The following is a 25,590-nucleotide window of genomic DNA, read 5'->3' as shown; positions in this document are numbered from 1 at the left end:
ATGAAAGTTGATTTCAAAGTTGATTTATTACAGTCGGCTTCTTTGTTTTGGAATCTTAATATCGAGGACGGAGTACCGAGCCTCGTAAGTTGAAGAGTAGCAAAACCATTTTTAAGGGATACGAGATGATTCATGGATTGATCTAGATCATCTCAGCAGACTGGTCCTAAAGACCAGAGCCAGTAATAACACTGGGCTATATGATACAAAACAAGAGATGAAAGTGCCTTCAAGTGCCTTTCAATTAACGCCGTTAAAACACCCAACCTGGTATTCCCCAACCGATTGCGCCAAAAATTTGCGATTGATACTGCGCCCATAAACCTTGGACACACAAACATGCTAGACTGGTCACGTGAGACTGCCTAGTCAACAACCAGGAACCGCTCACGCATGAGAGCGTCTGCCTCTGCAGAGGGCTGATAGTAACCCTCGGCATCCTCGAAGTCGGTGGGATCTTGATCACAAAACTTGTCCCAGTGGTACATGAGATTATGAATATCACTATTAAGATGAATCAGATCAGCACACTCCTAAAAATTCAGGTAATAGCTTACTCAATATTAACTGGGCAAGCATATCCAATACGATACAACATCATGGCGAGTTCCTCTTGATGATTATCGGCCAGGTTGTTGTTGGGAACAATAATCATGTTCAGCCCAAAGTGAAGGGCGTCAAGAATGGTGCCAGTACCTAGAACTAAGAGTGTTGGCCCCAGAAAATTCAATGTTTAGCATACCTCCTACCTGCATGGCTGATGACAATTCCCAACTTGCGATGCTGCTCATCGTCTGCAGTAACAAGTTCCATGTATGGAGCTAGGCTAGGCTTGAAGTCAAATCCACCAAGGGCAAGACCATGAAGGGTCTCACTATCCGTAGGATTGTCGTTGAGGAATTGCTCCCAGAGACTCTCACCATCATGTCCATACTGGACAATGAGGTGGGTGAAATCTGAAAGGACAAGCTGGCGGAAGAAAGGCTCACTAAGAACATAGCGCAGGAGAGGCTTAAATGATGCACTAGCACCAACAGTCACAAAGCATGTTCTGGTCGATGTACTTTTGGTTTTGCGATGCATATCGGCGATCATATTCAGGTCTGTAACGACTTCTTCATTGGTCATATGATCCTTGCTGTTGATGAACTTTTGCATGGTGTTGGTTCCAAATGATTTGGTGACTTGATCCTCATCCATGTTGACTGCCATTGAGTTTGTAGAGAGCTGAATATAGAGGGAAGATGAAGAGTGGATGTTTATCTGCACCCCGCAGACCCCAATCCACCACGACGTACTATTATTGCCACACCATATTAGCACCCTATTACCACACACCTGTCATCACGTGACTAACTTATTCTGGCTTAGCGTAAATCGGACTTGAAGGTGGAAAACATCGAAGGATAGGATACCCGACATCCATACCCTGCTTGCTCACAACAATGGCTAGTGTCACAAGATCATTGGCCTCCTCTACCAGACTCCTGGTTCGAAGGGGCCCAGGTTCTTTATCTGGACGATGCTTCACTACAACCTCGTTCCGATCTGTGTCTGAAGATCCGGTCATTCCTCCTCCGCCGAAAGAACTCAAAGCTGAAGATTTCCCACCAATGCCCGAGTATTCACCAGATATCCTCAGCAAAGAGGCGCGCTCTATGTATGATATGCTGTCTCCCGAGGAGCGAACAGCTTTCAATGCTGAGAACAACCGCATTGTGGCCGAATTTAACGACATTGAGAAGCGTAAGGCTGCTTTCGCAGAGCTTGAGAAGAGCGTCAATCAGATTGACAAGGCTGAGGATCTGCGATTTGAGGATATTCGTGTGAAGTCGCGAGGATTCTGGGCTGAGGACGAGGACGATGAATTGGCCCAGGTGGAGGACGGTGATGAAGAGATCAACGATGATGAAATTACCTCCATGGCTTATGCTGAGATGGAGCTGCACCGGGAGATGCGAGAGTATGCCCGAATTGCAGCATGGGATATGCCAATGCTGAGCAGTACGTCTGATCATTGTCTTAAGTTATATTCAATTACTGACTCATTCTCCCTTCAGAGCTGGCCCAACCTTTTACCCTTCCTGCCGAAACCCAAATTCTCCGTTTCCGCTACACTACCTACCTGGGTGAACAGCATCCTGCCGAGCCCAAGGTCGTTGTAGAGCTTGCCTCCAAGGATTTGACCCCCAAGCATCTTACCGAGGCTCAGCGCCTGACTTTCCTGAAGCTCGTTGGTACTCGTTACAACCCACAAACTGATGTGGTTCGCATGTCCTGTGAACAGTTCGGATCGCGAGCACAGAACAAGCGATATCTTGCCGATATTGTCAACTCACTGATCAAAGAGGCTAAGGAAGGTGACTCCTACGCTGATATCCCTCTTGATCTCCGCCACCACAAGCCCAAGTCTCGTCCCAGATTCCCAGAGTCTTGGGTAATGACTGATGCGCGCAAGAAGCAATTGGATGCTCGACGGAAAGAGCGGTACCTGGCCGAAGAGGAACGACAGACTATCGTTAATGGTAACAACGTTGTTGGACATGCCATTGCATCTCTTCCTGAGTTCAACCCAGAGCTGAAGGCTCAGGCTACATTAGAGCGGGAGCGCGTTGCTGTAAAGGTTGGTGCCCGGGTTAAGAAGCAGCCACTTCGTCGGTGAGGGTAATGCGTATGCACTGCATGATCTCTCTCATTGGTTTGTGTAAGACGTGGACATTTGTGAGGCGCGGGCGCACATTCCTGGATGTCTTATCGACTCCATTTCTTCTCTATGTACTATAAATAGCATTGTATTCAAATTGTTGGTGTCGCGCTGCCATTTGGTTGACGAGTAGACGGAGGATTCCAATAATATTCAAGGCGCTGAGTGTGATGGCAAGATCTATTCCAAGGTTGCTTACATAGGTATGAATTTGCAGCTCTTCTAGAGCAATTCAACATAAGAGAAACCTTGAAATAGAAGCGGATGTTAAGTTTATAGAGGAATTTTTCGACCTTACTAAGGAATATATGCTTCGGATGAGTGATCTCAAACCGAAGTCATAGTCATAATGTAGGGAAAGTGCTAGCATCCTCATTACTTGGACCAATATACTGCCAATCTTGGAAGGTTAGTAGCCCCAACAAATATTAAGAATGATACTACGCCTTGATATCACATGACAAGCGTACTAGATCGCTTACCTAACAACATGCTCAACTCCAATTTATTATCGCGACGCGTCAAGGAACAGAAAACAACAATCTTCTAAATTTAACTTGAAGTGGAATGTCAGCCAGAACACTTGCCTCTGAGGTTTGTCGATAATACCCCGGCCAAGCTCCAACTCCAAGACAAGAGTTGTCGGCTCTCCTGACTTCCATGATTACTGAAATTAACGTACCTATTGGATGTCCTAACAAGATTCATCAACTGCTCCACTGCTTTAGATACTGGATAAGGTCGAGATATCGAGAATGTTCTCTCCAATCTCATCCATTGCGGCTGTCCATGTCGTTCTTGACACCACGGTGAAGTAGATGATGAATCTTGTTGCGATGTCCAATAGGCCCACTTGTATCGGCAATCATGGGAGCCAGAAGGACCGACAGCTCTTGCGCAGCCTCGAGCTGGGGACTGGTTGAGATATTATCAACGACCCAAATCATAAATGCAATTTACTTCAACTTTGCAATATGACCTCCAATTACACGAAATGCTTACAAATTTCTAGAAAAAGGCTTTAACAATCAGTATAGTAGCTAACACCATGAGAAGTCCATAGAATAATTCCTTTACTCATAGTGAGAAATTCAAATGAAGGCAAGAAAGCGATCACCGTGAAAGGACAGAATTTCACCATCAAGAATTGAGACTTTCTGATCGACTTGGTCCTAGTGGCATACTTGATACAGTGCTTGTCCACCATATCCTCCAGCCATCGTTAATATTCTGCCTACATAAACCGGGAGTGCCACTTAGGTTACTTCAACTAACAAGCTCTTTTTCATCCCTAGGCCTCGGGAGACCGCTATAAAGCCATTACAGACTGATGGCGACAATTGGGTGCTAATAGACCCGACTCCACACGCCGCGACTCGTTCGGCCCACTTTGAGGTTGCGCCCAGGCTGCGGGTTCTAGGCGACTGGTATGGCAGCCCATGCCGTCCAGAACGAGCTAGGTGTCGGATGGTGCGGCATCTCTGGTAAAATAAAAGGGGTAGTGCGTCGGGCTGAATGCCAATGCATAGTGGTCGGCGGAGGCGAGAAGAAAAAAAGAAAGGGGGTGCAAGATAGAGGGGATGGAGAAAGAAAAGAGGGTGAGATTGGGTCTTTAAGTCGGGAGCATTGAGCGGAGGTTACGTGACGACGTATTGAGACGCTGAATCCAAAAAGGCAAAACTAACCGGATACTGTAATTCACAGGTCCGCCGCTTACATAGATAATCAAATTGATTGGAATTTGGAAAATAGGTGATACCATTTGCTACTAAAAGTTGTACTAAAGCCAAACAAAACGCATTCGATCGAATCTCTGACAGGAGCTAAGATGAGTCGATTAAATGTAAGACCAAAAGGTACAGTTCAAAGGTTCGAGCGTCTGGAGGCGCCGGCTTCAAGAGCAAGGCACACGTAAAGTGCTTCAAGAACCAAAATGAACGGCAAAAAACAAGTACCCAAAGGCAACATAAGAGTCTGCAGAAACAACAACAAAATAGTCAATGACTTCAAACTCGTCTGAATTTGAAAGAAAACCAGACGAGCTCCAAGCGTAATCGAAGGAAAAGCAAAAAAGTAAAAAAGGCAGGGTATAATAGTACAATGATTCAAGATGAAGGTCAAAGTGAAAAGTATCGAATAAGTCGTGGACGCTACAGACCAATATCGGGAATCAAATTAGGAGATCGTAGCGTATCAAAAATAATTAGACGCCTCATTCGTATTCAGAGGCAATTGAATGATTTGCGGCGGTCAATAACTGATCACTTTACTTGCAGCAATGACAAGTCAGGTGGTCATCAATGGGGCCGTTTACAACCTCCGAGTGGTAGAGATCGAAGTATTGATACTCAGAAGTAGCCTTGATTTCGGCCTCGTACTTGAGAATCTCGTCATCGCCTCCAACTGGCCCAAAATTAAGAAGGAAGTCACGAGAAGTAAGGCCCTCATCTGGGAGGTAGCGGTACTGGTGACCGACACCAATGCTCTGGACACGTTCACTCTCAATGTCCTTTCCAAAAGTGGAAACACGCTTCCAGCCATCTCGGGTCAACAGACGGAGAGCGTTGGAGTAAGCGACGGTGTTGTTGGGAACGCCCTTGCCCTTCGAGCGTGGAGGAGAGTACGAGCCATCGTAACTCTTGAATGATCCATTAGCATCCCAAAAGCGGGAGTTGCTAGAGCGTGTCGAACGACCAGAGTCAGAGTTACCGCTAACGGGTGGAGTGCCGAGTTGGCGGTTGATAGTGTCACAGCGGCTGCTGTCAGCATGTTGGACCTGGGGAGGGCCAAACCCCCAGACGTTGCGGGATACGCTTTGAGCGCTCAGATTCTCACGGGAGGAGGGACCCTGTGATGTGGTCTGTGACGCGGTCTGAGAACCGGTCTGAGTCTGAGAGTCGGCGTGAGAGCCAGTCTGGGAGCCGGTATGAGAATCGGCCAAACTCTCACAGGACGAGCGAGAAGAAGGGATAAATGGTGCACTCGAGGCAGCAAGAATACTACCATTGCTGGAGGTAGAGCGACGAACAACATTGTGGGCATTGCCGAATGAGGTGTTGATGGCCAATGAGCCACTGTCCGAGCTAGTCGACTTGCTGCCGCGAGACTTGCTGGCACCAGCTCTCCAGATGTTGTAGCGACTGTTGTTGCCGTAGCGAGAATCAGTAGCACGCTGAGTCACGGCGGACGAGTAAGGTACCACTGCGTTGGGAATAGGAGTATATGGGGCGATGAGATTGGTGGTCGAAGTAGGATAAGGGTCAGTGATAGTGGGAACCAAGGCGGAGTTGAGCGCCTTTTCCTCACGCAGCTCACGCTGCACATCAGCCAGCATACTCAGTGCATACTCAGGTCCGCGGTCGCTGTTAAGACTAGGCAAGCCGTGCAGATCACGATACCAGCGAGGAATTTCACGAAGACCTAAGGTGTTCATTTGTTCCATTGTCTCGGGCATCTCGTGCTTAAAAACACAGCCTTTGGAATTTATTAGTTAGTAAAGACAATAGATGAGAAAGTCTCGATATTGTTAAGCTTACCTTGCTGGTGGTAATCGCATTCGCCATGGCGCATCCAATAGCTGCAATACTCCTTTTGAGATCGCTGTGATAATTGTGTTAGGTTCTCTTTGGATTGCCGCTTTCAAATGCCCGAAAAGAAAGCTGGAGAGCTTGTTAGCCTACCTGGGTGCGTCCAGCACGGGGTTGGTCAGGACGGTGAACATTGGGCATGATAGAAACAGCGAAATTGCGAGAGGTAGCGAGGTTGGACACAGCAACTTTGGTGCAAGGAGCAACAATGCTGGAAACGTTGACACCATGATGCAGCAGCTGCTGAATCTTGCTGCGATATCCTATAGGGACACTGGTGTCTGCGATCATGGACACCAGCAAAGCAGCTAGCTCTTGCTCAAGCTCAGGTTGAAAGTTAGTAGTATCAATAGCCCAAGTCTCAGAGCGACGAGGGGCCACACCACAACTAACCATTCCCTGAGTGTCACTGGCAGATAGGACCTCTTGAATGTCTTGAATCTTGATAGTACGAGGGAGTTCATCAACAGCGACGAGAGGAATCTTTTCGCCTGAAGGGCGCTCCACAAAATGAGAAGGACGCATTTTAATGGAAATAACAGACTTAAGACTGTTACAAACACAAAGTTTGGGGAGTTCAAAAAGAATTGAAGAGTTGATAACGTTTGTGAACAAGCAGCAAGTAGAAGCTTTAAAGAAATCCAAAGGTGGTGAAGGTTAAGAGTGGGAGGGGTGAGAAAGAAAGAAGAAAACGAAGAAGAGGGGAAAGTAAACGCGTGGGTAAGTAAAAAGTGGGAGGGAAGTGGAAGTGTCCCATTTGAGACTGGAAACTAGAAGTAAATAGATACATCAGTACAGATATCTGGAAGTATACTTGCCTGTTTTTGATCTAAAGTCTTCCAAAAGCTTGCCACTTCTTTGATATATCATTATTTTATATTCAGAATAGAGTATATCACATCTGGAGAGAGTAATTCCATAAAAAGATCGAAATGAATCTCAATATGAATCTCGATTGACGAGTGGCAAAAATCGAACTGCCCCCCAATCACGCACTTGTAGCTAAACATAATAAAACTCTGGTAAACAAGAGCCCAACAGCTAAGTTACCACAGATTAAATTAAGTTCAAGAAGGTAATATCTACATATCATGATTCCACTGGCATCTATTTTAAGATGATGTTCAATAGAGCGAGTCTTGCGATCTGGATCTTAGTACATTAGCATTAATGACACATTTAGTATTGAGAATCAAAAGTTTCTGATCCATCAAGATCTTTAGTAATTTGAGTCACGTCCATACCGCGTCGTTGTTGTGATGTCTACTGGGCTGGTTCTCTTTTGTCCATTTCAGAGACTTTAAGTATGTCATGCACAGAATCATTGAGTGGAGTGATGAGTATTTCCTGAGAGCTATACTAACAGCCTATCTACACTACCCTCTGGAGCTCTGATAGAACTACTCTAACAAGCACATTCATTAATTTAGATAGCCGCCCCCGATTGCCGTCATTGATGAAACCAACGGGTTAAATCTCACACACCTTCAATCACATAGAAGGTCCAGGCAAAGGGTCTTATCCTTTCAAAGCTTTAAACTAATCCTCATGAGTGAACTTCCAAGCCTTTGTTGTGACAACAGATTTCGTTCTACTGTGGAGACAAACAAAAACACATGAGACTTTTCAAAGCTGAGAATTGCTACTGGGTTTAAAAAGGCCAAAATGACTTGAAACCAACATGATAAGCACAATATGTGTATATATTGATTACTAAAGTGAGTTCTTCATTCTGACCCTTCGACGACTTTGCTTTGACGTTAACCCTAGGTTAATCAGGTGATCTGACTGAAAAGCTTGGCAGGGGAAAGACTAGGATGCTCCCGAGCTATGAACTAATGGGTTGACAGCGGGCCTGAGACTGTGGGACAATAGTTTGAGCGGAAAATAGTCAGACAGTTGCTACTAGCTTGCTAGTCTGACGGATGTCGAAGATAAACTCACATTCACCTCGACATTGGACCGGGTTGGTAATACTGCAGGCAGTGGATGAGACGGTCAATACTCTAGACGCGGAGCAGATACCGAGACCTCAAGATATCGTCGAGCAAGAGAAGACAGAGAATGAAAACATTTGAAAGGCCAGAAGAAGACAAAGGGAGAGATTATGACGAGGTGAGCTGCTTTCGACTAGCTTGGGTTTAAGACGTGCACGTCAGAAAAAGCTGATACGAATAGTTATGAGATGATGTGATTGATTCGTTTAGAAGAGATATAATGACATCAACTCTTCATTATCAAAATCTCGTCTAGGAGGGCACGAATGTCGGAAGCAGGAGCCGTCTTTACTGAGCGACCAAAGTTTGAAACTCTCGAGGAGTTAATGTCAACTGATATTTAAGTAATAGCCCTACGAATCAGCACATAGGCAGAATGTCTTTTCTCACTGGGCATATCTCTTCCTCATGCTCAAATGTTCCTATAAGTATAGCCAATTCGGATTTTGTCCAGCCTTGTCATATTGGGTGGAGCTGGTCCCAAACTGGTTTCTATGGACTCGACTCGGATGATCTTACAAAAATTGGGTTCAAACATTTGGTGAAGGTTATATGCTGGGGCGCTCATATGGGAGTATGAACACTGACAGAAGCCAGCAAGCAACATATTAATGCCGCCAATGCTCTAAATTCTTCTCAAGGTTCATATTTTGTTCTTCTTGCTTTCAACCAGATCTAGAGGAGTTGGTATTGACCTCACGACTGCGGCCCTCCTCCTACTTCTTCCTCCTCCTCATTCCTTCCTTTTTCATCCCTCATGGCTTCAATTACATCGCGCCTTACACCACCACCTTGGCTCCCAGTGCCATTGCTTGACAGTATACCCATCGAGTCAGATTCAAAAGAAACTATAAAGATCAGTCTCCATGATCTTTTGCACCATGTCAAGATAAGTGAGTCTCATTTTGGTAAGAGATGAAAATTACGATATATCTCCTGCTATCTCCATAGTGTACTAACCTTCAATGTTGCTAGGGGTCAACGACGCCGATTCACACATTGCGAGAACTCTTCAATTCCCCAAAGCGACCTAGTATGATGATAATGTATCCAGGTTGCAGCTATTTCGCTCTCATCAGACTAACGTACCAAATGAGGCTATAGAGGTTCATTGCGATAGTTCAAGAGATCGGATGGGTCTAGATTATACGAGACACAGGCCAACCGAGCTGTATACAGGCACCGCAAATGACCTGAGAATATGAGGATATTAAACAGACAAAATATCGCCGCAGGTCATTGAAGGATTAGAAAACAGTGAGGCTCCAATTTAGTATGGAAGCTATTGTCAATACAAGCCCTGGAAGATTTCATATTCTCGGGATTGATGGTGTAGTATGCCGGTGGAAATAAAAATTTGAAAATTAGGCAAAAGAAAAGCTTCCTAGTTACCTAGGTACTTATTAGCCAATCGATTTTTCTACCATTTTTTATATCATATCGGGAGATAGCGGGAATCAAGGTCAATCCGTGCCAGGTATAATGAAAAGCCCGCATATCCCGTACGATTTTGATTAAGCTCAACCAAAAGAGAGAATGGAGGAAACATGGAAATCATATTCTGCATGAATGTTGATCAGAATGCAATTTGCCTACCTAGGTAATTGCTATTTCATAAAGTGGGGGTATCGCGCCGCGTGATGCACCATCCATATTGGAAAGAATAAGAAAATAAACGTATGACACCATTTGCTTCATATACTATGCATGGTTCTGAAAAAGACTTGCCCACCTGTATAGCCCGAGTAACTACCTTCCATCAGCTGGTCGCATTGAAAGAAAAGATGAGAAATACAGATCTTAGGCCGGGGGCACTGAGATGTTGCCATCGGCCACCTTATCTCGATCATGTTTCATTTGGCTTCTAATTGCACCCTTCAAGTATTTCTCTGCAATACCGATGAGCTCCGGAGACTCGGTGCTGCGTGGCAATCTTTCCAGCAAGTACCGAAGCTGGGCAACAGAATGAAGCATGGCACAGGAACGGCGGCCCCCAAAATGTGCCAGGCCACACAGAGGACAAAGCTCGACCCCTGCTAATTTGCAGGGACAGTGACCAGAGACATGGTATTCAGTGCATACGACGCAGCGAGACGATGCGCTGGCCGTGTTATTTCCACCGGAGGCACCATCAAGACCCAAGCTCTGCTGAGGATGCTGGACATGAGCGGGAGTGAATTGGGAGGGATGGCTCTGGATCTGGGCGTGAAGAAATGGGACTGAAGCACCTTCGTCCAAGTCCATAGCATCAGATAGTCCTACATCCTCTTCATCAGATAACTCGGACTCCTTTTCAACGTAATCTTGTTCATTATCACTCTCGGAAAGCTTTCGGCTCTTTTGACGTTTAAAGGGAGAGGAGTTGGGGGTGAGATCAGCGTCAAGTTCAGTATTCTCCAAGCGTGAAGTATGATAGTGGACATTGGCTCGTTTACGTTTACCGCGGCCAAGGATCTCGGCTCTCCGATTAGATTCTTTGATGGCCTCCTGCTCACGTTCCTTAAGTAGGGTTTCCCACACTGGGTCATCAATCGGGGTATCTTCGGTTTCCGTCACTTCTTCAAAAGCCCCCCGGTCATTTTGCCAGACTCGGGCAAAGCCAAATTGCGGCTGTTGGTCGGTCAAGAAAGTAGTGGCATTGCGGTTAGTCTTTTGTGTCTCTTCGGCTTGGCTGCGGTCTAAAAGTTTGTCGATAGACTCGGAATCGTAATGGACAGTGTGGCCAGAATTTTCGTCCTCGAATAACAATCTTGCTCCATGTCGAAGAATGGATACAAGGTCCTCGCCATCCTCCTCCGTGGCTTCCATACGATCGATAAGAACATGATCAAGGGCCATTTTTTTCTTGCCCTTCTCCATGATTTTTTCCTCCACAGAAGCTCGTGTTATCAAATGGAAAACGAGGACAGTTTTTTGTTGACCGATTCGATGTGCACGGGACATTGCTTGCATATCTTGCTTTGGATTGAAGTCTGGATCCATGATGATCACGGTATCCGCAGTTGCGAGGTTGATACCAACTCCGCCAGATCTGGTTGAAAGTAAGAAGGCAAAATATGGAGAATTTGGAGCGTTGAAGAGATCTATCTGTTGCTGCTTCTGTCGAGCGTTCATATTTCCATCGAGACGACAGTATTTCAGAGATAGGCCATTAAGAAAATCTTCGGCAATGTCCATATATCCCAAAAATTGGCTGAAGATCAAAACCCGATGTCCACGCTCATGAAGTTTGGGCAGCATCAAGGTCAGTAATTGAAGTTTACCAGATGCCTCCACCAAGTGCTTATGCTCCAATTCACGATCTTGAGTTCGCTCCTCAATATCCTTATTGTAGATGAAAGGGTGACAAAGACACTTGCGGAGCTGCATCAATATGTTGTTCAAGCTCAACTTATCCCCCCTCTTCATCATGTCAGGTCGTTTGCTGCAGATTGCTTTGATAAGATTTGGGTTCTTTGCCAATATAGACTTGTAAAGTTTTTTCTGCACGATGGACATCGAGACGGGAATGATGATTTGCATTACAGATGGCAAGAAGGGCAAAACCTGGGCTTTCGTACGACGCAGGAAGAAGGGGCGGATCAAATCATGAAGAGCGCGAATTTTCTCTGAGGTAAGACCTCCTTCATACTCCTCCTCCAATTCTTCTGCATCATTATCTTTGTCAAGGAATTGCAGAAGGTTGAACAACTCTCGGACGTTGTTCTGCAGAGGTGTGCCGGTGAGAAGTAGCCGAAAGGAGAATTTCATTTGTTCAAGGATCGTATAAAGGATTGTTTTGTCATTTTTGAGGCGCTGTCCTTCGTCGACTATCAAACCTGCCCATTTAATCTTTTTCAAAACTCTGTTTGAATCGTCATCAATCATGCTCTCATACGAGGCAATCACCACATGGCATTTGGGGGTAGGAGAGCTTCCGGGGAAGATTTCATATTCCTTGGCCATTTGGCGCGAAAACTTAGAACCGAAATATGTCACGACCCGAATTCCTGGAGTCCATGTTTTGATTTCACGACGCCAATTTGCAACAGTTGAATTGGGGCAAACAACCAAAAATGGAAAACACTTGTGCTTCTCAATAAGAGCTGCAAGGAAGCCAATGACCTGTATAGTCTTTCCGAGACCCATGTCATCGGCTAAAATGGCGTTTTGTTGCTTGAGAAACATGTAGTAAATCCAGTTAACGCCATCCATCTGGTACTCCATGAGTTCACCATGTCTTATCATCTCAGGCTGCCTTTTCAAGACTAGCCTCTTCTCGAAATTCTGTAGCCGAATTTTTGCCAGATAATCCCTGAGTATCGTGGCATTAGGAGTCGTAAATTTGCTTTGCTGCTGCCATTCTGTGAATGCCAGCTTGAAGTCTTCCCAACGGGATGTTTCGGTTGGCTTGGGTGGTGATTCCCAAACGACGTCTTCGTAGTTAAGGCCTATGTATTTGACGTACGCCTCCTTGACCATTTCTGGCCTTGCTTTATCTTCCGCACTGACATTGTCAAAATAGGTCACGTCAAAAACAATGTCAACCCGAAAATTATCGTCTGGAATGGCATTTTCGGCCTCGAAGATTGGCTCATGTGGCTCCTTGTTGAACTTTTTTCTTATGGCAGCGTGAGTGTAACACGTGACCCAGTCTCCACGCATCCAAGTAACACGATAATAAGATTTCCGCTTCCACTTGACGAGGTATTCTTTTTCAATCTCTGGAATCTGATCATGGTCGAGGATTTTAGCGGCTTGGAAATTGGCTGGACGCCATGCAACAATTAACTCCACTTGACTGTCTACTCCAGTGCAGTCATGACACTGCCAGTGAGCACCGTAACCAGCGAAAGAATCAGAGGGGTCTAAGCCGTCCATGTGCGGAAAATGTTCAGTATGGAATGCACGATGACAGCCGGTGCATCTGAAAAGTATATTGCGTATGTTGTTTACTCGAGACATCTCTATTGGGGTGACTGGATCCAATCCACCATTATCTGACCGTAGCTGCTGCTCCTCCTTCGACGAAAGACGCTCTCGCAGCGGCTCGGACATTGGGCCCTTCTCATTGCAGACAGCACAACAGCCTAGATGGGGGAGCATTTCGTTGTTCGAATTTGCAAAACCAATGCAGCGGCGGCATTGAAGAATGCAGTTTCCCTCGCCGATTTTGGTTACGAGATGCTGTCTTGTGGTACGAACTCCAAGACAAACCTGATGACAAGAAGAACTGCAACCTTGACAAAAAACAAGTGGTCCTTTTTTGTCATCATTATTGTGAAGTCCACAGGTGATACAGTATGGATAATGAAGCTGTCTGAATTCATCATCGAGGGAAAGTTCACTGAATACCTCTCGAGCGCCAGAATACTTTTTGCGCTTCGGTGCATCACTCTCCGCTTCTGAATAATCGTCCTCCTGACGTTCTTTCAAGTTTCTCAGTTTCTGACCCTTGTGGCGTGAAGACTTTCGGTTATCTGCGTGGGACGAACTCAAAGTCGAATCACGAACTGCCCGACCACGAGCTTGTTTCACCCTACGACCATGATTATTGGACAGCTCATCATCACTTGAGAACTGGGCCTTAAAGTATGCCATGTAGTTTTTCTTCTGCTTGCGCTTGCGTTTGCTTGCGTTGGTCATGTCCTTGGATTCTTCGACGGATGCCGTGTTAAATCCTGACGCAGAAGAATAGTAGTAGTGATTGGGTTGGTCTGGACTCAAAGCAAGATCGTCAGTCGAATCTGAAGATGATTTTGAGGATGATGTTGATGTCGATATTGAGGGTGAAGGTGAACGTGAGGGGAAATTGAAACGCTCTAGAGCATTTAAACTATTTTTCAGTTCCAAGAGGCGCTGGTGGGTGATCTGGGATGTATGGGGTTAATTTTCAAATCAGAAATAGGCAAAAGAGAGATCTAGCTGACCGTTTGACGTTCCCCACTATGAAGCCTGATAGTATAAATCGGATTATCTCGATCTGGCTCTACACTTAGAATTCGGCGAACTGAGTTATGTCCTGGCAGATATTTGTAATCTTTAGGATTTTCAACTGATGGTATAATGACTTCGAACGTGGTTTCATGCATCTCCAATGGAGGGCCCGTTTGTAAAGACTCTTGTACATGGTTATCTGCTTGTGCTTTGTTCGAGGATGTTTTGCGAGTTATTGAGCATCCAAACTGCTCCAGGAGCTGGGCGGCAGAAGCATCTGGATCATCGACATCAGAGCTGCTATGAGTGAACATTTCGAGAAAAGCAGAGGAAATTGTGATGTAAAAGGACAAAAGTATGTCAAGTATCTAACCCACGCGTTAAAAAGAGATAATTAGATGCCGGAGGAAAAGACTGAGGTTTAGAGAATTAAGCCGAAGATGAATACTGAGTTTGACACAGAAATACAGAGGGCCGTGGGAAATAGGCGGCGATTGAAGGCCCAGGTGAGATGATCCTCTTATAATAAAGAGCTACGTGAACGCGAAAGGAAAGTGAACGCGATTTCTTATCGATAACGGAAAATCAGTTAATCCGGCAATCTAGCTTTCAGGCTCGGAAAAAACACAATATGTATCAAGAACATTGAGATTCAAAATGAGCTGGACAATTTCAAGAGCAAGACTTTCTAGGCAAGTATCAAGTGCTATATTACCACCATTATATACCACAGTGCGATATGTGTCCTTGAACTCCGCCATTGGCCGTGGTATTCGCAAATCACAGAATTCAAGAACTTCAGATGCGGCAAACAGTGGTCGAACTTTCCAAAGAGAAGAAAGGCATCAAACTTTCAACAGGAATAACTACAGACAAGATGAAAGACCTGGAATGGACAGGAGGGATAGAAAACCTGACATGTACCGAAGAAACGACATGGAAAGGTCTAACGCAGACACGAGACTCAACAGGGAGATCAGGTCCAATACGGATAGAGGAGACAGAAGACTTAGTTTTGACAGAAGGCCTAAAATGGAGAGGAGATCCAAAGGCGACTTTGATGCAGATGAGTTCGTTCGGAGCGGCAAATTTCAAGGTCTTCCTCGTTCGCACCAGGCCCATGCAGAGTCAAGGTGGGATCGGGAAGAACGATACCCCAGATTGGCCCGGCAAGATGACTCAAAGGCTTTAAAGCCCCGAGCTCATCGGATTACTGATAGCATGCCTGAACGGGTAAAGGACAATGTCAAAGTTCCTGACTCGGTTCCATACACCACTCCCGCTTCCGAATTCATCTATGGCACTGGTGCCGTTGAAGCAGCCCTACGATGCAGCCGTCGTCAATTATACAAGCTTTATCTTTACCAAGCCACCGGCGAAGAGCTCAGCCCGACGAAAGTATCTCTCCGCAAATTAGCGCTCTCGAAAAACATTGAAATCAAGTTGGCTTTCGCAGGATGGGATCGGCTTCTCGATAAAATGAGCAGCAGTCGGCCACACAATGGATGTGTACTGGAGGCATCTCCTTTACCTAAATTACCTGTCCAATGCTTCCATACTGTGCCAGCTGTGACAGAAAGTCACTTCCGAGTAGAGCTAGCACCGCAATCTCGAGAGGAAGCGGCTATCAATGGTACAAATGATCGAATCCAAATTCTTCAGCCGCACCTTTCGGAAATAGGAGAACAGAACAGCCGCTTTCCTGTTGTTTTACTTTTGGATGGTGTTGTTGATACTGGAAATATGGGCGCTATAATCAGATCTGCTTATTTCCTCGGTATTGATGCAATTGTCTTTGCAGGCCGCAACTCGGCACCACTCTCACCTGTGACTATCAAGACATCGGCTGGTGCAGCTGAAAACATGCCTCTCTTACATGTCAAGAATGAAGTTGATTTTATCCAGCGATCCCAGAAAAATGGATGGCGGTTCTATGCTGCCGATGCCCCATCACCTGGCGCCACTTATCTTGATCGTCTTTCGGCTGATACCAAACAAGATGACAGCTCTCTTCCCGTTCTTCAGTCTCCTAGTGTGTTGATGATGGGGAGCGAAGGGTCTGGGCTTGCCTCTCATATCAAATCTCATGCAGATGCAGTGGTCAGTATCCCGGGAGCTCGACACAGCATCGAACTGGGGGTTAAATCCGACCCTGCCCGCATCGATAGTCTGAATGTTAGTGTGGCTGCGGCATTGCTGATGGAGATGTTTTTGCGAACCCCTCTTGGACTTTCTCAACCAATTCAAAAGGGAAGGGGCAAAATGTGGTAAATTGACTGTACTATAATCTTTCGTTTATGTCGTATACAATACGGATACCTCTTGTATAATAAAATACCTTTGATATGAAGTACAAGGCAAACAGCCATTTCAAGCGACCTCGGCACCAGTGACCCATATTGGACTGAAATGCTTGGCAGTGGCACTCTTTACAATAAGGTTAATTGCAATCTGTAACTCGCAGATGAGAGATATGGATGATCACTCGGAAAAACTACTCGGCAGTTCTTGATAGCTGCAAGACGCTCACGGAAATATAATAGTACATTAACCGAACAAAACCTCGGCATAGTAAGCCGCCTTGGCGATAAAAGCGATAAAAAACGGTCGGATACTCGAAGCGTGTAGTAATTTGACGAGAGATATCGACTAATATCACATAACTGGGTAGTAAAAGGATCCCGATTTCTTTGGAAATAGATTGAAATTTCACCCTGGAAATTTCAAACGAATTATTAGATAATGAATCATTGATTAGATAGACGTGTCTTTACACAGTAATACCGACTTTATGGAGAAACACTATGAGCCGTGTATATGACGTAAGGTAGTATAAGTGGGGATTCAATATCAACTCCTATAACTATAAAAAGGAGAATCATCTTCAGTTATTGCTCACCCTGCACATTTCTGTAATAATCAATATCACTTTCAATAGTATCTTTTACAAATACAGCTACCATTACCCAGACCACACAGATTTAACAACCCACAATGATTCCTGAAAATAATATCCCTACGAAGGCTTATGTCGTTGACTCCCCGGGAGCCCCCTTTACACTCCAGGATGTGATTCTAGATGAAGTGAAACCTGATGAGGTTCTCGTCGAAATACAGTATACTGGTCTGTGCCATACAGTAAGTCGCTATCTGCAACTCAAGGTCCCATCTACCATCTCTGGACACACTAATACTTTGAGTATTAGGATATTGTCGTTCAAAAGGGTATCATTTCCGCTGGTCAATATCCTGCTGTTTTAGGCCACGAAGGCGTGGGAATTGTCCGCCGCGTCGGCAGCAGTGTCAAAGATAAGACTCTTAAGGATGGTGATTTAGTTTTCCTCGGTTTCAACACCTGCAACAACTGCTCTGCCTGTCACGATGAACGAAAGGGATTCTGCCATAGTTTCACATCGTCCAATTTTGTTGGTGGCCGTGGGGAGAACGGTCCCTCGCCTATCTCTTCCACAAGTGGGAAGTCTATCCGAGGAAAGTTCTTTGGACAGTCTTCCATGAGCAAGTTGGCAATTGTAGCAGAGTCCTCCATTGTTAAGAGTCCTATTCCGCTTGACATCGATACAGATCTTGCCCCACTTGCCCCTCTAGGATGTGGCTATATAACAGGGGCTGGAACAGTGATGAATGTTTTGAAACCCAAGCCGTCTACTAAACTTGTTGTGCTCGGCATGGGTGCTGTCGGTCTGGCTGCAGTGATGGCTGCTCGAGCTATGGGTGTGGAGACAATTATTGGGGCTGACTTTGTTGACGCAAAGCTTGAACTCGCCAAAGAAGTAGGAGCCTCGCATATTTTGAACACAAAGAAAGTTGCTGGCCTCAAGGAGGGGCTGCTGGAGATGTTCCCTGGCGGTGTTGATCAGATTCTTGACACAACTGGCGTAGTGCCCCTGCTCGAGGCGTCTATCGAAGCATTGGGTCATGAAGGAGTGTTGGTCATAGTGGGAGTCGTCCCTGCTGGCGCAAAACTGAGCTTTGAGCCTCAAGAATTCATGATGGCCTGTAAACAGATTATTGGTTCGATCGAGGGATGCTCAAATCCACAAGTTGTAAGGCTGACTTGATGATACTGGTAAAACATTAACTGACATTTTTTTTTATTTCTAGCTACTTCCGCAACTCATCAAACTCTACAAAGAGGGTAAATTTCCTGTTGATAAGCTATTCAAAGTCTACGATACCAGGGCTTTGGAGGACGCGTTGGAGGACTTAAAATTGGGCAAGGTGATCAAACCTATACTCAAATGGACCGATCTGTAATTGTGGCACATCGTCGTTTAGTATGATCATGAATATACTTAATTCCAAGATTATAATTATAATGTAATCAACATTTAGCAAGATACGCATCTATATCAATTTGGTACTCATATACTCTAAGATCTCCACCAATGATCATAGACTCAACCCCCTTTATACTTTGTATCTCCTGTATATTTATAATATAGCCAATCAGAAGTATATAAAATGTGGAACATCCAATATGATTTTGGTACATTTAAGTGACTTTTAGGGCTCGTACAAGCTTCATATTTTCAGGAGCTATAATTGATGGCCTATCATACCTCTATTACCATTTTCAGACCGATCAGTTTATGAGAAATTGTGTTATAATCGATCAAAATGACTTGCAACTTTTTTGATGGTGTTTAGACCCAAGATTACAATACGCGACTAGTGGTATTCGTAGTACGAGATTTAACTACGAGCGTTGTTTGTACTGTTTGCATCGCCTCCTCTCTGTTCCGAAAACTCTATTCAGCCACATTGAGACTTTACCATCGCCTTTATCAATGCTGTTGGCATTCCCACCCCTCTTCTCACCAGTGGACCTTGCTGTTTATGACCTGAATCGACTAGTTACTAGCACCCTCGATCATCCTTTGCCAACTCCTACTCAGCGAACGCGAGTGCGCAAGCAAGTCTTCGCTGAAAGGACTGGGATCTTGGACAAGGTGCCTTCTGGCTGCCGGTAGCGAGCCTAGCCGTGTTCAGGTCATCGACCGAGGCTCTGTGGTATCCAAAGCACTACGGCACTCCTTTCCAGTGCTGGCTTCCTGGTCGTGGCCAACAACAAACCGACTAGCATTCGCACCCTCGATCATCCTTTGCCAGCTCCTACTCAGCGAACGCGAGTGCGCAAGCAAGTCTTCGCTGAAAGGACTGGGATCTTGGGAAAGGCGCCTTTTGGCTGCCGGTAGCGAGCCTGGTTTGTGTTTTGTTGTTGGTTCTTCGGCCAGACCGGCGAGAGAGGACGTCTGTTGAGCCATTCGTCGCGAATCGATCGACCAACTGAGTTTGTTTGCTCCTAATTGTAAGTATTATAACTGGCTTCTCCCTCAAGGATTAGGTCGATCATGTCACCACCCGAAATTCCAGCCTTCGAAGTCAACCAGGCTTTCAACAAAAAGGCACGAAATGTCGCCGTCGCGTTCAAAATAGCTGGTACACGAAAGCGAGACCGAAATCACGACCACCAAAGCAATAGTCAGAGTTTGCTTCACCTCAGCTACATTGCTATACGCTACGAGCGACCACCTAGTTTTACCGTGAGGTTCACGGTCAGAGTCCATAGAAAAACAGGGGAGGTGGCATCTCTCTACTTCGATATTCCTCGACAAAATATCGTCGCGCTCATACCAACCTACCATGTTGATTACGCCACCATCCAAGCTCTTGACCAAGATAAAAAGCTCAAATCCATGGGTGATATTACGGGTATCCGGTTTCAACTTAACCTACCTGGCAATCTTGTCCAACCAAATTCTACGGAGTTTTACCTCAAGACTGCCTCAAAAAGCACTCTGGCGGCGATGACATTGTTAGCCACTGTTTCCGAGTTTGATCTGTTCATGCCACACAAAATATTATCGAATAAACAAATCAACTGTCTTCAGCAAGCCCTCAATGTACCAATGACCGCTGATGATCAGCTGGATCAGGAAAAACAAACTAAGATCTGGCTCGCTTCTTTGTATGCCGGTAAAGGTGGTAGGCTGCTTGACAGCCACACCGCGGATATTAGCCCAGCGACAATTGCTAGTGGGAACGTAAGCGGCGACACAAGCCCTGCTACAAGTATTTTCTCCGATTCAGATGACTCTCTTATTCCTCTGAATTTTCCGCCAGCATACACGAGTTTAAGTGTCCCCGGTGATGGAAGTCCTACTATTGCCAACGCCAATCACTCAAGCATACCATCTGACTTGGATGACAAGACTCCCACGGCCAGTCCACCTCCTTATAAGTCATTGAAGCTCAAAGGTGTGGATTGTCATTTGATAGCTGAGAATTTTGTCTAGTTGCTGATAGTTTGTTGCACCCATTTAGGGAAACGACCACATGACAGTGCTAGTGAAGACTCCGAAAGTCCCCATAGGTGTAAACTTAGGCTTATGGACGATGAAAAGTCATTGTTGGGGGACATCTATAGTCAACTCATGTGTAAAAATCGACAGGATAATGCAGGCCTTGAAGTGCTTGAAACAGCCCAAGACTTCAAGAGGAATGATTCTCTTGGAACTCAAGACTTGCAAAAGGAGAATGATTTTCTCAGGGCCCAGTTGTCTGCTATACAGACAGGATACGAAGAGGTTATTGCTGCTCTGACTACTCAAATAACCGATATGAGGAACGATCATGAAAAGTTCCGGTCACGTCAAATCGAACTCGAAAACCGGCAAGCTCAACTCGAGAATCGACAATCCGAACTCGAGGAAGGGCAAGGGACTTTGGAAATATGTATGGAAGACAATATTCACAGCCTGATGAGCGACAAGATCGATAAGATCTACGCAGATGTGGATCACGATATCGGCCAGGTTTACCAAGCTATGGGCGAAGAGATCCACACCCAGGTGGTCGACGAGATCGACAACAAAGTGATCGAAACGATGGACAAGATCAAGGATGAAGTACGTACGATGGCCGAGGAAACGATTACGGGTGCCATAGAAGGTGCATTAGAGGGTGCCCTGAAAGGCGGCATAAAGTCAATATGGGCCTGATCGAGCTCTTAAAACACAGTCCCGTTCATGAATTCTGCCAATCTTCCACAAAGTAAAAGTCATATTATTGTCCATTTCAAAGACTGTATAGAATGGTAATTGGTTTTGGTGTTACCAATCCATGGTTTAAAAGTTTGATTGAATAACAACCTCATCGTTGTTGTGATTGATGATGGCTAATTCAGCAAAAAGAGAACCGAAAGTTCTTTTTATGGGGCCCAAACTATCCACCAGGAGACTTAGTTATTTAAGTCTACTAATTTTTTAGACTCTGAAAGACGTTGTAGCTACGTGTTCTATACCCAACCACGGAAGTATAGAAGCTCAAAGTGACTCGAGACTTTTGTATTCTTAACCGATGATTTTGGTAGGTCTCGAACCGATGGTTGATCATTTCAGAGACAGAATATTTTCAACTAATGACAACTATTTTGTTTTACCACTGCGCCCAAGGGGCTCAGACACATTAATATTTCATCCTGAAGTTACTGATAACCCTGATCTACGCCCCAGTACAACATGCATTCAGGATTCTGCCGCTTCAGACCGCCTAAGAAGTTGACAACTACTAAAACATCTCCATATCTTCTTCTTTAGGTCGTTCAGTATTCAATTGTCCATTGGTACATTAGTACAACCTACCAACTAACAGAATTTAATTGATGATGGGTACTGTGACACAGTAATAAACGTCGACTTCGTTGGGAGATGAAGATATGTGAACATACACACACACACACACACTTCATCCTGTTCTCGAGTCTTAAGACGCGTGTATAAAAGTTAAAGAGTCAGCTGTGGAGCAAAGCAAGATGTCCACCCGATCATTACAAAGTCAAAATGCAAAAGCCGTACTGATGTCCTCTGGGCCCGTCCGACAGCGCTCAAGACAAGCTTGTCTACCTTGCCGTCGGCGTAAGAGGAAATGCGACGGGAAGTTTCCATGCAATGTCTGTCAGGGATATGACTACGAATGTGAATATGACAATTCAGGTCAAGCAACATCTCAAAAGCGTTCAACTCCCTCCGATAATCATCTGCCACCAAGAGGGAAAGTAGCGCGTGTGTCTCATCAGCAAGATATCCCGACACTAAGTACCAGCTCATCCAAATTCTCAGATGTTCTCGAGCCATCAAAGCCTCGACACATGGGGAAACACTCAGCAGTAGCATTTCCCCTTTATGTGGGACTGGAATTTCAGGCCACCAAGCTTCCACGCTTACATTCATTTGCATATCATGCGGGTATCCGCGAGGAGCCGCCTTGTGCAGTTTTCTTCAAGATCGTGGAAAGAATCCAATGGAACACAGCAAGAGCTCTGATCGATGACTATGCAGCCATAATTCATCCTGTATTTGGATTTTTAGACATGAATCACGTTTCCACGCTTTGCGAGAAGCATTGGCACGGACAAACGCAAAACATGGTTTTCGAAGCTTTAATTTGTGGAATGATGGGTCTCGCTTCCCTGTTCAAGGGCACATTGGACCAAGAAACCGAGACGTGGCTTATTCTTCATGCGAAAGAAATCCTCGAAGATTCTTCCATCAGCCGTTTTCCTTGTCTTGAACAAATCTCGGCGTGGATACTTCGGGTGATTTATGTGCGCTCTACCGGACGACCTCATACAGCCTGGCTCTGCAGTTGCAATATCATACACCTTCTTGAAGCAACTGGCCTGCACCATGTCTCTGAGTTCATAATACAGACCACTGGCCATACTGTGCCAAACCCGGAAATGTCCAAAAATGTGACTAGACTTGTACAGGTGGCTATCTGTCTTCATACGTTTATTGCATTTGAATATGGAAGATCAGTCATGGTATTCAATCGGCAGTCCCTTGAATCTTTGCGTTCTTCGTATGGCCATTCAGACTTGACAATGCAATTCTGTGGTTTAATTGCAACAGTACCTAAAAATCAAGGAACCGAGGATTCTTCAGTGTCTATCCAGGAACTTTCTTCTGTCTTGGAAAATTTGACTGCCATTACGGTGGATCATGACTTCCTCACACTTATACGGGCAGATCTTGCCTTGGGTATATATCGTCGACTTCGTTTCATGGACTCAAACTTCCATCAAAGTCAGAACGATCGAGTGATTGCTGTATGTTTAGCTGCCTTGTCAGCAGCACGGAGACTAGCCAGTGATACCCAGCCATGGTGGAACATTGTTGGCACGGTGTTTCAATTTGCGTGTGCTCTTCTTGTCATGGACACCCCAGATAGCTTTGAAAAGCTTCCAGAGACGATGGACACTCTGGAGTTTATTGTTGACTGCTTTAAGACGCATTTAGCCAAGGAGGCCCTTTCGACAGCTCGACAGCTTGTCCAAGCCTCCCTGGACAAGAAAAGAAAAGGCGTCGCAACTCTTGAGCGAATTATCGGACTTGATATGCCGGATGTCACGGTGAATTCGCCCCCCCGAAATATTGCGGCTCTGAGCCCGCCCCTTACATCTCAGTTCCCTGTTGATCTTGATTATCTATGGACTATGGATTCAAACATGTCGATATGAGGAGCTATATGTTGCCTCCCGATTCAAGACTTCGCGATATATTCAAATAAGCATTATGTATATCACGAATCTTTTCTGGACTTCCTCCAAGTTACGATCATGAAACAAGTCGCGATGACGACACCTGCTCCAGCAAGACCGACACCAGTATAACTAGCTCCCCGGTATCCCTTCAGTTCATCTTTACCATTGTCATTGACGTAGTATTCTACTGTTCCGGCAAAGCCCAGACCCATGGATATGGAGTAGTTCACAACAGTACTCACAAGCGAGCCAGCAACACCTTGGTGCTTTTGCGGCATGGCATTGCTGAGAATCAAACTACCTGATGGGAATGACATATCCCTACTTTAACATTAGCTCAAGGTCTTCCCAGGTTGCAATGTTACACTAAAATATTCGCGAAGTTACTCACATTCCAAATGGTGTGATAAGTGTGATGACAAAGGCGTTCGCCCAGTACACCTGCCCAATGGGCATCGAGGCCAACAGAGCTTGACCAGCAGAAAACGCCAGCATTGCGAGTAGCATTATAACGCTTGCTTGAACACGGCCAAGGAGGAAGCCGGTGAATATAGCAGCACATGCGCCAGACACAGCTGCACCGCAGAACTTGGCCGTCACAAGCAATCCCTTGTTTCCTTCGATATTCTCAAGAATGTTGTAGAAATAGAACACGACGACACCGAAACTCGACCATCCAGCTGCAATACAACCAAGAACCCAGCCAACCTCTCCTCGCAGCGCTGACTGAGGCAGGAGCGGATAAACAGCCTTGCGTTCAATGAATATGAACAGGACAATGATCAGGATTCCAACGATCAAAAGAGCGTATGTATAAGGGACTTTCCACCCTACAGCAGCGGCCTGGTTCCAGGCAAAATTAATCAAGATTAGGCCTGAGACTCCTGTCATGGCACCGTACCCGTCCAGTCGCTCTAACGTTGAGAGATCCTTCCGTGGAACTTCCTGGTACATGGGAGGGATGACCAGGTATCCTACTACTGCAAATACTACACAAGCAATACCCATGATCCAGTATGCCCAGGGCCACCAGAGGAACTGAGCGAGCAAGGACGAAAAGGTCGCACCCAGAACAAAACCAGCTGGCGCCACAGCTCCAAACACACAGAATACCATGCCCTTGCGAGGACCCGGTGGGTATGTGCGTCCCAGAATCGCAGCTCCATTTGGAAGAAGCAGAGCAGGGCCAATACCCTGGAAAGCGCGGCAGCAATCAAAGAATATCTGGTTCGACCACACAGAAACACCTGCCAGCACAGACCAAATTCCGAACCACAGAAATCCAATAATGAACATCAGCCGGTGGCCGTAGACATCACCTAGTCTTCCCGATATGAAGATGAATGTTCCAACGGTCAAACTGTACCCGGCTGAAGCCCATGTCATGTCTTTGGTAGAGCTATTGAAGCTGGTGGCAATGATTTTGAGAGGTGCGATAGATAGTGCCAGTCCGGCTTGTGTCATCAGCTGAGCTGTACAGACAATAAAGATGAAAGCTATCTCGTGAAGCAGAGACTTTGGATCGGGGTATATTGGAGTGGATGGAACTGCTTCTAAGTCGTCACCAGGTGACGCTTTTGGTTCTGGGCGTTCATCGGATGCCACTTGACTCTCATTTAAAGTGGGAGCAACTGATGCATGATCTTGAACAGAAATTGTCAGTCCATATTGGGAAAAGGAGAACATTTTCATCTCATTACCTTGATCGTCCATTGCCTCTTTTGTGCCGGGAAATCTCAGAGTCTTTTTTTTTTTTTTTTACAGAAATGATCAATGAACTTAGTGGTCCAGTAAGCCTTTAAAAATCTATCATTTATACGT

General features: G+C 45.5%; 13 protein-coding genes across 13 annotated transcripts; 7 read left to right on the top strand and 6 right to left on the bottom strand.

The window, feature by feature from the left end:
- Positions 1 to 365: 365 nt before the first annotated feature.
- On the bottom strand, positions 366 to 1,212 carry alg13 (N-acetylglucosaminyldiphosphodolichol N-acetylglucosaminyltransferase catalytic subunit ALG13; the record flags this gene model as incomplete). The annotated part of the gene is made up of 3 exons (XM_057206315.1): positions 366 to 504; positions 558 to 696; positions 750 to 1,212. The coding sequence occupies 3 exons, from the start codon at positions 1,210 to 1,212 to the stop codon at positions 366 to 368; spliced, it is 741 nt and encodes a 246-aa protein (XP_057063995.1).
- Positions 1,213 to 1,445: 233 nt separating this feature from the next.
- N7495_003663 (mitochondrial 37S ribosomal protein mS35) lies at positions 1,446 to 2,662 on the top strand (the record flags this gene model as incomplete). Its single annotated transcript, XM_057206314.1, has 2 exons — positions 1,446 to 2,004; positions 2,061 to 2,662. 2 exons carry the CDS (start codon positions 1,446 to 1,448, stop codon positions 2,660 to 2,662), a joined length of 1,161 nt encoding a protein of 386 aa, XP_057063994.1.
- A 1,458-nt stretch (positions 2,663 to 4,120) lies between these two features.
- On the bottom strand, positions 4,121 to 4,466 carry N7495_003662 (uncharacterized protein; the record flags this gene model as incomplete). Its single annotated transcript, XM_057206313.1, has 2 exons — positions 4,121 to 4,364; positions 4,390 to 4,466. 2 exons carry the CDS (start codon positions 4,464 to 4,466, stop codon positions 4,121 to 4,123), a joined length of 321 nt encoding a protein of 106 aa, XP_057063993.1.
- A 504-nt stretch (positions 4,467 to 4,970) lies between these two features.
- On the bottom strand, positions 4,971 to 6,816 carry N7495_003661 (uncharacterized protein; the record flags this gene model as incomplete). Its single annotated transcript, XM_057206312.1, has 3 exons — positions 4,971 to 6,178; positions 6,241 to 6,304; positions 6,385 to 6,816. 3 exons carry the CDS (start codon positions 6,814 to 6,816, stop codon positions 4,971 to 4,973), a joined length of 1,704 nt encoding a protein of 567 aa, XP_057063992.1.
- Positions 6,817 to 9,045: 2,229 nt separating this feature from the next.
- N7495_003660 (uncharacterized protein) lies at positions 9,046 to 9,322 on the top strand (the record flags this gene model as incomplete). Its single annotated transcript, XM_057206311.1, has 2 exons — positions 9,046 to 9,181; positions 9,264 to 9,322. The coding sequence occupies 2 exons, from the start codon at positions 9,046 to 9,048 to the stop codon at positions 9,320 to 9,322; spliced, it is 195 nt and encodes a 64-aa protein (XP_057063991.1).
- A 766-nt stretch (positions 9,323 to 10,088) lies between these two features.
- On the bottom strand, positions 10,089 to 14,518 carry N7495_003659 (uncharacterized protein; the record flags this gene model as incomplete). Its single annotated transcript, XM_057206310.1, has 2 exons — positions 10,089 to 14,138; positions 14,198 to 14,518. The coding sequence occupies 2 exons, from the start codon at positions 14,516 to 14,518 to the stop codon at positions 10,089 to 10,091; spliced, it is 4,371 nt and encodes a 1,456-aa protein (XP_057063990.1).
- A 718-nt stretch (positions 14,519 to 15,236) lies between these two features.
- N7495_003658 (RNA methyltransferase, TrmH family) lies at positions 15,237 to 16,475 on the top strand (the record flags this gene model as incomplete). Its single annotated transcript, XM_057206309.1, has 1 exon — positions 15,237 to 16,475. The coding sequence occupies one exon, from the start codon at positions 15,237 to 15,239 to the stop codon at positions 16,473 to 16,475; it is 1,239 nt and encodes a 412-aa protein (XP_057063989.1).
- Positions 16,476 to 17,198: 723 nt separating this feature from the next.
- On the top strand, positions 17,199 to 18,479 carry N7495_003657 (NAD(P)-dependent alcohol dehydrogenase; the record flags this gene model as incomplete). The annotated part of the gene is made up of 3 exons (XM_057206308.1): positions 17,199 to 17,342; positions 17,411 to 18,268; positions 18,327 to 18,479. The coding sequence occupies 3 exons, from the start codon at positions 17,199 to 17,201 to the stop codon at positions 18,477 to 18,479; spliced, it is 1,155 nt and encodes a 384-aa protein (XP_057063988.1).
- Positions 18,480 to 19,210: 731 nt separating this feature from the next.
- Positions 19,211 to 19,489, bottom strand: N7495_003656 (uncharacterized protein; the record flags this gene model as incomplete). The annotated part of the gene is made up of 1 exon (XM_057206307.1): positions 19,211 to 19,489. One exon carries the CDS (start codon positions 19,487 to 19,489, stop codon positions 19,211 to 19,213), a length of 279 nt encoding a protein of 92 aa, XP_057063987.1.
- Positions 19,490 to 19,576: 87 nt separating this feature from the next.
- On the top strand, positions 19,577 to 20,521 carry N7495_003655 (uncharacterized protein; the record flags this gene model as incomplete). Its single annotated transcript, XM_057206306.1, has 1 exon — positions 19,577 to 20,521. The coding sequence occupies one exon, from the start codon at positions 19,577 to 19,579 to the stop codon at positions 20,519 to 20,521; it is 945 nt and encodes a 314-aa protein (XP_057063986.1).
- Positions 20,522 to 20,659: 138 nt separating this feature from the next.
- On the top strand, positions 20,660 to 21,226 carry N7495_003654 (uncharacterized protein; the record flags this gene model as incomplete). The annotated part of the gene is made up of 1 exon (XM_057206305.1): positions 20,660 to 21,226. The coding sequence occupies one exon, from the start codon at positions 20,660 to 20,662 to the stop codon at positions 21,224 to 21,226; it is 567 nt and encodes a 188-aa protein (XP_057063985.1).
- An 812-nt stretch (positions 21,227 to 22,038) lies between these two features.
- On the top strand, positions 22,039 to 23,745 carry N7495_003653 (putative C6 transcription factor; the record flags this gene model as incomplete). The annotated part of the gene is made up of 1 exon (XM_057206304.1): positions 22,039 to 23,745. The coding sequence occupies one exon, from the start codon at positions 22,039 to 22,041 to the stop codon at positions 23,743 to 23,745; it is 1,707 nt and encodes a 568-aa protein (XP_057063984.1).
- Positions 23,746 to 23,807: 62 nt separating this feature from the next.
- Positions 23,808 to 25,410, bottom strand: N7495_003652 (MFS transporter; the record flags this gene model as incomplete). The annotated part of the gene is made up of 2 exons (XM_057206303.1): positions 23,808 to 24,090; positions 24,161 to 25,410. Coding segments are annotated over 2 exons (1,533 nt in total), but the record flags the coding sequence as incomplete, so codon positions are not given.
- Between the last annotated feature and the right edge of the window lie 180 nt (positions 25,411 to 25,590).

The sequence above is a fragment of the Penicillium taxi genome, assembly GCF_028828555.1.
Source record: "Penicillium taxi strain IBT 34144 chromosome Unknown utg000003l_segment0_segment0, whole genome shotgun sequence".
NCBI classification, from domain to species: domain Eukaryota; kingdom Fungi; phylum Ascomycota; class Eurotiomycetes; order Eurotiales; family Aspergillaceae; genus Penicillium; species Penicillium taxi.
The sequence above is the reverse complement of the archived record's forward strand: the minus strand, read 5'-3'. Positions and strand labels throughout refer to the sequence as shown.